The sequence below is a fragment of the Ranitomeya imitator genome, chromosome 5, assembly GCF_032444005.1.
Source record: "Ranitomeya imitator isolate aRanImi1 chromosome 5, aRanImi1.pri, whole genome shotgun sequence".
NCBI classification, from domain to species: domain Eukaryota; kingdom Metazoa; phylum Chordata; class Amphibia; order Anura; family Dendrobatidae; genus Ranitomeya; species Ranitomeya imitator.
Genome location: NC_091286.1, coordinates 407,123,207 through 407,132,840, shown reverse-complemented (window position 1 = coordinate 407,132,840; position 9,634 = coordinate 407,123,207). Strand labels below are relative to the sequence as shown.

The 9,634-nt window shown below is 45.2% G+C and overlaps 1 protein-coding gene across 1 annotated transcript; it reads right to left on the bottom strand.

Moving 5' to 3' along the window:
- Nucleotides 1-3,352: 3,352 nt before the first annotated feature.
- Nucleotides 3,353-9,581, bottom strand: RPL35A (ribosomal protein L35a). Its single transcript, XM_069726999.1, has 5 exons — nt 9,450-9,581; nt 8,150-8,189; nt 7,910-8,062; nt 5,781-5,925; nt 3,353-3,406 (listed from the first exon to the last, which is right to left on the bottom strand). The coding sequence occupies exons 2-5, from the start codon at nt 8,158-8,160 to the stop codon at nt 3,383-3,385; spliced, it is 333 nt and encodes a 110-aa protein (XP_069583100.1). The 5' UTR covers nt 8,161-8,189; nt 9,450-9,581; the 3' UTR covers nt 3,353-3,382.
- Nucleotides 9,582-9,634: the final 53 nt, after the last annotated feature.

Genomic DNA, 9,634 nt, shown 5'->3' with positions numbered 1-9,634 from the left:
TCCTTCAAGATTGTTGGAAGACCACTCCCGGTGACTACCTCTTGAAGCTCATCAAGAGAATGCCAAAAGTGTGCAAAGCAGACATCAAAGCAAAAGGTGGCTACTTTGAAGAACCTAGATTATAAGACATAATTTCAGTTGTTTCACACTTTTTTGTTAAGTATATAATTCCACATGTGTTAGTTCATAGTTTTGATGCCTTCAGTATGATTGTACAATTTTGATAGCCATGAAAACACAGAAATATCTTTAAATGAGGGGTGTCAAAACTTTTTGTCTGTAGTGTGTGTGTGTGTATACACACACACACACACACACACACAGTATATATGCTTTTACGATTATTTGAGCCCATGGATCCATTGTATGTCCGTATGTCAGTTTTGCAAGCCTGCCAGAAAATCTCGCAGTACGGATTCCATACGGAGGATGCCATGCGCAAAATACGCTGAAACACCCTGCCTACGGATGACATACGAATCACTATTTTTGGGACTTTTCTGCTTATTACGGCCATAAATAACGGACCGTATTTTTATACGCCGAGTGTGAGGACAGCCTAAGAGCGATGGCGCCAAGAGTATATACCGTACAGTTGCTAAGGTGTGGCCCCGACATGGGATACTCACCACACACGGGGATATGAACACACACACACAAAATCTACCACACATTTACCACCCTCAGCACACATTTCACCACACATACACCAACCTTGCCACATAAAAGTCAAAACAAAATTCGTCACATGCAAAACTAGCCACACGCGCACCTCCTGGAAAACTCGCCATGCGGAAAAATTGCCACATGCATAAAAGTTGCAACACATGCAAAAATTGCCTCACAAGACTTGCTCATACTCAAAACGTACCACATAAAACTCGCCACGCGCAAAACTCGCCATGCACAAAACTTGCTGCACACAATTTGCTACACTAACCTGTCACATACAACTCGACACAAAAAGTTGCTACACGCATGTCGCCACACAAAACATCTCACAAAAGTCGCTACATGCATGTTGCCATATGCAACTCAACACACACAACTTGACACATGAAACTCGCCCTTAAACACACACACACAAGTCTGGTATTAAACTTCAAAAATAAAAATCTGATTAATAAGCAGACAAACTACAAGAGCAACAAATGTACCATATAGGAAATACGGCAGCTGTCAGTCACATGACCTGTCTATTATGTGTATGTGTGAGCTAATATATACTGCCAGGGGGGAGGGCTTCCTGTTGGCTGGGGATTTATCAGGCTGCCAATTTAGCCTACAAATACTGAGGTAAAAATACTGACCAAATAACGTGTGAACACGGTCTAATGCAGGAGATGACACACAGATATATACTATATACAGGGGAGATGACAGGTATATACTATATACAGGAGCAGATGACACACACATACATACTATATACAGGGGAGATGACACAGGTATATACGATATATAGATTACATACAGATATATACTATATAAAAGAGATGGTATATAGGGATGACATACATCAGGTATATACTATATACAGAAGAGATGACATACAGGTATATTCTATATACAGGAGGAGATGACACATAGGTGTATACTATACATAAGGGAGATGACAAACCTGTATATACTGAGGGGAAAATAAGAGGTGCGAGGTGAAAATGAAAAGGTGCGAGTGCAAAATGAGAGGAGTGAGGGAAAATAGTGATCGGAAAATGACAGATGTGAGGTCGAAATAACAAGTGTTAGGGGGGAATGAGAGGAGTGAGGGGAAAATGAGAGATGGGAGGGGGAAAATAAGAGACGTGAGGTGCTATAACCACAAATATTTACTATGCCCAGGCAACGCCGGGCTCTTCAGCTAGTTGTTCATAAAAACAAACAAGTGTTAAACACAAACCCCAATTCCTAGTAGGAGTCATGCTGCACTTGTAAAGATTTGGGCCCTCCATGAGTTTTGTCCACATAGTGAACTCCTTTGATCAGAGGTGTCAAACTGCATTCCGCAAGGGCTGCAGACAGGTCATGTTTTCAGGATTTCCTTGCATTGCACAGGTGATAATTTAATCACCTACACACGATTCCAGCACCTTGTGCAAAGCTAAGGAAATCTTGAAAACACGCATGGTTTGCGGCCCTCGAGGAATGCAGTTTGACACCCCTACCTTTGATTATCATGAGAAGATTCCAGTAAAGATGTAAGTATTAGGGCTTATACAGACTGCTCTGAGATCGGACTGCAATTACCGGACTAGCTGGGACGGTCTCATCAAAATACATGACACTTATGGCTCAGAGATTAGTTTTTCTCATACGAACTCCATCTGTGATTATCTCGAACAGAAGTTGTACAAGTAATCTACACAAAATCACAGAAAAGTCTGATTTTGATCAGAGGATAAAGGGGTATTCCCATCTCCAAGAGCCTTTCCCAATATGTAGAATACAATATTAGCAAATAACTCCAATTAGAAATGTAGCATAGTTCTCCTGATAAGCTATGTTGCTTACCCCATGTGCAGGCATTGCAGTAGCTTAGGTATCCATAGTTACAACCACTCGTATAGTGACAGTTGCTAGTGGCCATAACCATGGATACCTATCAGAGCAGCGCTCTGATGCCATCAATGTAGGAGGAAACCCACGCAGACATGGGGAGAGCATACAAACTCCTTGCAGATGTTGTGCTTGGTGGGATTTGAACTACGTTCAGAAACGCCCGATTAAAATATAAAAACAATCCGATCGCTAAAAGGCATAAAAACGCCAGAACTACGTGTTTTCGGTTGCCGCAACACTGCAATAAAAGGTGATCAAAAGATTGTATCTACCCCAAAATAGTATCAATAAAAATGTCAGTTCTGCGCTCAAAAAATAAGCTCTTACCCAGCCCCAGATTTTGGATTTGGATTTTTTTTCACCACTTAAAAAAAAAAGAAAAAAAAAAAGAACCTGTACTTGTTTGCCATCTGAACTGGTAATGACCTGGAAATTTCACAGCACTTGGAATTTTTTCCCACATTTTCCAGTACATGATATAGGAAATCCAATGGTGTCATTCAAAAGTACAACTTGTCCCACAAAAAACAAGCCCTCACATATATAAAAGTTATGGCTCCGGGAAGAAGGGGAGCAAAAAACAAAAAATCAAAATCCCAAGGTGTTGAAGTGGTTCACTTGATTGCACATAACCATGACAGATACCCAGAGGATTTTTACATGGGGTTTACACAATTCTGTAGACAGGGGCAGGAATACAATTCCCACTCATCACCGCACGTATTCGCAACACTTATTACAGTCATAACCATTCATCAGCTGAAAGTGACAAAAACTCCCGACAAAAAAAGAACCAGAACGTTCATTTATTTATACAGAATGTTTAGATCCTTGAAGGGTACAACATCTGAAAAAAAAGAGAGAACACAAACAGATTAGAACGGCAAATAATATATTTTACAGTTTGACTTAATCTTCATCCAAACATCTAACAAAACTGGAAGAGAACAATTTTTGGACTTTTCATACTCAAGGAATGCATCAATTTAGGGTAATATAGAAATTAAGTAAAATTTAAGATGAGGTGTAAATTATAGACAACAATGGGAACGAGAGGATTTTTTAATAAACCATGTATTGTTGGCAACAAATGTTTACAACACGGTTTCATTGAATGTGTTTAAGGCTGTGTTCACACGTTGCGGTTTTTTCTGCGGTTTTTCCCGATAAAAACGCTATAAAACCGCAAAAAAAAAACGCATACAATAAGCATCCCATCATTTAGAATGAATTCCGGATGTTTTGTGCACATGCGTTTTTTTCCGCAAAAAAAACGCATACCGCACAAAATCCGGACATGCTCTATCTTTTTGCGGTTTTTCTGCGGATTTCCCACTCCAAAATGCATTGGGAAGTGTCCGGAAAAAACCGCGGAAAAAACGCGTCAAAACCGCGGCAAAAACGCATGCGGTTTTCTTGCGGATTTCATGCAGAAAATGTCCGGAATTCTCAGGAATTTTCTGCATGAATTCCTGAACGTGTGCACATAGCCTAACAGTTTGGCTTCTACAGCCTTTGTATCACAGAACATGGTTGACTGCAAAATGAGATAATGTGTCAGTGAGCTCATCGCTCAGGGTGTCACTTAAAAGACAAAATATAATACTCTCATGCAAACGTAGTGTTGATAAGCGGGATCCCCTCTTGAGCACTCAAGTATTTGCATGCGTGTATACAAGTATCGTCCTTGTTGTCAGAGTCAACATACATTCACCCATTACTTTCCACAGGAACTTACTCAAGTAGCAACAATAATGTAAAACCTAAAAAAGGACACAACCCTTTTAGGACGCAGTCAGATGGCTGTAAAATTTGTACTGAGATTGGACAGCAATGCTTGGATTGGCCGCGGCTCTGCCGACCCAAAACGTGATAGCGGTATAGAAATATATGAAGCCATCGCATCGCTAACGGTCAGTCTGTGCATGGGGGTCCAATTTATACAGCTGTCTGACAGCCCTTTCGCACGCTACTTTTTGGCTAGTCGTGTCATGTGGAATTAGAAATTCGCAGGAAAGATCATCAGTTCTAGATTTATAGCAAATAGGGGAGCACTAGCACAGGCGGTAACATTACCAGCCAACAATCAGGCTGCTGAATTTATCTCACAAAAGGTAAATTAATGGGACCCACAGCTACATGCTACCCATGATTTGTACAGAATGTATCAGGCACTGGCTGTAGGATTTCAGATAGATTTTTAATTCCTCCTGCATTGTATGGAAATCGTCTCATTCCAATGGGTGTTGCTTTGGGCCTCTCCATCCTCATTTTTTAGTTGACATGGATGTCGATCCACATCGCGGTGTAACATCTTGCGCAGAAATATTGCGTCTCGCGTCTGCACAATATGCTTTGCCCAACTGCAGGCAAAGCCGATAAAAAGAAGGGCACATGTGCTGCACAAGCATTAGCAGCTTACATACTGGAAATGCATGCGCGGCGCATTCGCACTTCTGTTTATCGGCTTTGCTCGCAGTTGGGCAAAGCATACTGTGCAAACGCGAGACGCAATATTACTGCACAGGCACGAGATGTCGCACAGCAATGTGGATGACGGACGAGGCGTCATACACATCAATTAAAGAATGAGGCCAGCAAGCAGCAGCTGGGGGAAGGATCCGAAACCAGGCCCATCGGACCAGACTGAGATTACCATACAGCGCGGGAGAAATTAAAAAAGGTTATGTCATCCAGTCTACACACTCCTGCGCAGGCGCTGGAAAAGGTAAGAGGCCCAGAGCACTGCAGTACTTTACTCTGCCCTCAACAGGACGAAAAAGTACGTCTGCGCAGGAGCGCAATACTGTGGAGACGATGTGGATGACGTAGCGATGCATCATCATAACGAAGCAAGGACAGCGTTGCAAAGAGGGAGAAGCTGGAGCAAGACCAGTGACACCCCTCGTACCTGACCGCCCTGCAGGTGAGTATAATAAAATCTATTCTCTTTCAGGTCGGGTTGGAGGCAGATATACAGCATTATAGAATGCCGCATGTGAGGGCTGAAAGGTGACGGCCGTATCTCATCAGCCAAACCTGGTGACAGGTTCGCTGTAAGTATGTACATTTGCCATTTTGTGCATTTTAAAGCAAAGCAACTAGAGGTTTACAAGTGACAAGATGCAACATGAGCACGACACCATGAACCACATACTAAGAAACCTATAAAGATGCACAAGAAAATGCCTCAGCCTTTTAAATTCATGACTTGTACTCACCACGCGGATTCTGTGTCCCATGGCCTTGGCAGGCAGGTTTGAGCGGAACTTGGCACGCACCATGCCACTGTTGCCATGAGCTCTGGTCACCTTACCCCAGATAACACGAGTTTTATTTGGTTTGCCTCCTGGTGTTACTGTTTTGCTAGAAGAAAAGTCACAAAAGGAAAACCATATTAAAAAGGGGCACCGGAGAGATCAGAAACAATGGTAGAGTCTCAATATTTATTTTTCAAAGAACAATTCCTCTAAGGCCTGTCCCACACGTCCAGATAATTCCGGTACCGGGAAAAAAAAAAAAAAAAAAAAAAAAAAAAAAAAAAAAATCGGTACCGGAGTTATCCGTGTCCGCGTGCTTACCTGGCACATCAGTGTGGCACACGTGCGGCAGCCGTGTGCCAACTGGGTACCACACGCACCGTGCAGGAGACAGCACTACTAGAGTTAAGCGCTGTCCCCTGCTTTGGGTGCTGAATCCAGAATTCATTCCTTCTTCCCAGCAGAGTTCGCTGGAGAGAAGGAATGAAAAATCATTGTTTTTTGTGTGTTTAAAATAAAGTTCCCGGTAATCTTCCCCCTCCCTCGGCGCTTCCATCCTCTCAGCTCTTCCTGTATGAGTGGTCACGTGGTGCCGCACATTACAGTGATAAATATGCGGCTCCACCCCTATGGGAGGTGGAGCCGCATATTCATCACTGTAATAAGCGGCACCACGTAACCGCTCATACAGGAAGAGCTGCGACGCTGAGAGGATGGAAGCGCCGAGGGAGCCTGGTAAGTATTTTAATGCCAGCGGGCGGGAGATTACCGGGAACTTTATTTTAAACACAAAAAACAAACAAACAACAAAACTATGATTTTTCATTCCTTCTCTTCAGCGAACGCTGCTGGAGAGAAGAAATGAATGGGGCTTCAGCACCACAAGCTGGGGGGACAGCGCTTACTGTAGCGCTGTCTCCTGCACGGCACACGGACAGCATCCGTGTGCGGTACGTGTTTTACACGGACCCATTGACTTTAATGGGTCCGTGCGCTCCCACGAACACTGACATGTCTCCGTGCTTTCCATACGGACACACGGTCCGTGAAAACACGCTGACATGTGCAGAGACACATTGATTTTAATGTGTCTACGTGAGTCAGTGGCTCCGGTACGTGAGGAAACTCACCTCACGTACCGGAGCCACTAACGCGTGAAACCGGCCTAAAGAAAATTGAATCACGGTAATTGGATTTTATCGTCACTGGGAATTGAGTTCCTGCAATCGAAAACTTCACCCGGAATAAAAAAGTATTGCCAACAAGAGAACATAACATTTGCTGCCACTGAGTAACATATTACTGTGTTAAACCAAAAGGGTAACAAATCTTCATAAAGGTAAACTAAGGTACTTAGATGTTTGGATAAAAAAATGGCAATAATTTATTAGTATCGCGAAAAAGGTTCCAGGTACATTAAAAACATTGTACTAAAATGAAAAAAAAAGGAGCGTTTCGGACATGGAACTTTCCTTAGTCATGGTAACAAACCTTCATGCTTATTAATAAGTTAGGGAAAATCAAGCAAAATACATTCAAATTCTTTCAGAATTTACACAACTGGTTTGGTTTGAAAAGTGCACAGAAAAGGGGATATTAAGAGAAGCTCCAGATTTACCAACAGCATGCACTAGTATTTTGGAGCAAAATAAGCCAATATGTGTCCTTGTTCGGATGAGCGCTCCTATGTTCTCTATGAGAGAGCCGTCACCAGACATGTCTGGAGGGGGCATAATGCTCAGGTATTAGAGTGGACATGCCCGATCAACATCCCCCTCCACCAATCAGTTTTCTGGGCCCCCCACACACAGAATGCCAGTCAATCCTGGCTGCCATTAGTCTAACATGTATGTGGAGCTTTTAGACTGCTGCCATCTTCCCTTGCAGCTGCCTCTTGTGATAGACTTGTGTTACAATCATCGGCTCACTGAGATGTCAGTGCAGAAAATGTACTAAGCAACTACTGAGAACCCGGGTATCAGGTAACTACCGCACAAGAACCATTGGAGGGTAGATCCAGGAGTGTCACGCAGGAGTGGGATCTCTGCTAACATTGGCACAATTCACACCTGGAGAGATGAAACACTTACTTTTTTGCTTTGTATACATAGGCGCATTTCTTGCCCAAGTAGAAATCTGTCTCATCTCTGGCGTAGACCCCTTCAATCTTCAGGAGGGCTGTGTGCTCCCTCTGGTTTCGGAGGCCTCTCTTGTAGCCAGCAAAGATTGCTTTGCACCACAATCTGGTATAGGGGGAAGTGATAACACACAGATTAGGCATCTGCAGAGACCAGACCACTGGGATAGCACAGGAGTCTTTACTAGCTTACCTGCCAGGCATTTTGAGTTCGTATCCAGATGCAGGGAGTACTGCAAGGAAACACAAGGAGGTGGTCAGAAGTGAGAAAATCAACTCCATCACTCATAGGCTACGTTCACATTAGCGTTACGCTAATGTGCGTCGCTGTTGCGTCGGCGACGCGCCCCTATGTTTAACATAGGGGACGCGTGCGTCTTTTTGCACGCGTTTTCCGACACGTGCGTCGTTTTAGACACTAGCGTCGGACACAAGAAAACGCTACAAGTTGCATTTTTCTTGCGTCCGATTTCGTCAAAAAACGACGCGCGCGTTTTTCCGTGCGTCGCCGACGCAACAGCGACGCGACGCTAATGTGAACGTAGCCATACAGCTACAGGGACTATGTCCACTTATATGTAGGTTACAAGTCCCAGAAACTTGACTGAAGATGTAAAGCTGCCGCAAAAAGAGATTATGAATGATACGGACCTGCTAAACTACAAATGACTGATCACAATACAAGTATCACAGTCACAGGTTTGGCACATATTGGGGATTAGCCGAGCAGCTTTACGTCACGTTCACACGCAGAGGTTTTGGCAGCTTTTTTTTTTCCTTCAGCCAAAACCTGCTCTCTTGGCAGTAAAGATGGCACAGGTTTTGCTGCAGATTAAATGTGCGATCCGAATGCAGCCGGACCCCTCAGCACCCTGGGGCGAGCAGCCGGACCCCTCAGCACCCTGGGGCGAGCAGCTGGACCCCTCAGCACCCTGGGGGGAGCAGCCGGACCCCTCAGCACCCTGGGGGGAGCAGCCGGACCCCTCAGCACCCTGGGGGGAGCAGCCATGTCTACACATGGACATCAGTGGGCCGAACACTGCGAGCTGCTGCGGCCTGACCCCACACATCACTGGTGGGTACGTGGCCATCTCCAGCAGCCCCAGCAGAATCCCACCGATTAGTAGGTGGGACCCCCTTATAAAGCTGCAGTAACCCTTTAGCCCCTGGAGCCCATATGGACCAATGGGGACATACCATGAAGGCAGCGGAGTATGGGCGGTCAGTGCAGCGCTGCAGGCAGGACACGCAGGGAACCCGAGCCCACACCGTAGAGACCGGCCACGTCCTGCACACAGCGCGGCAGCCACTGCCAAGTCCCCGGGGCCGCACAATCCGGCCGCTATCGCCGCCATCCCCCCGCGCACAGCCCCGCTACACCCCGCATGTCACGGAGCAGCGCCCGCACTACACGTCCGGCCCGATATTCCGAGCACAAGAGGCCTCCACAGCCCGAACCCCGCAACCTGTATCAGACACTCAGCTCCGCTCACCCGCACCGGAATCCAAGATGGAGGGAAAGGAAGTCAAGACGCGCTGCACGCTGGGAAATGAGAAGCGCCCTCTACTAGGTGTCTTTACTATTGCCTGTGCGGATTATACACGGAGCTCTGCGTATCCAGCGATTATACTCCCGGACGCCGTGTAGCGAGTGTCTCTACACCGGGAACCGGACCGT

What these genes read in the sequence shown, in the direction of transcription:
- RPL35A (XM_069726999.1), bottom strand. An exon ending in TATGTATACAAAGCAAAAAA is followed by an intron (nt 5,926 to 7,909) that starts GTAAGTGTTTCA and finishes CTTTTCTTCTAG; the next exon opens with CAAAACAGTAACACCAGGAG. An exon ending in TGGGACACAGAATCCGCGTG is followed by an intron (nt 3,407 to 5,780) that starts GTGAGTACAAGT and finishes CTTTTTTTTCAG; the next exon opens with ATGTTGTACCCTTCAAGGAT.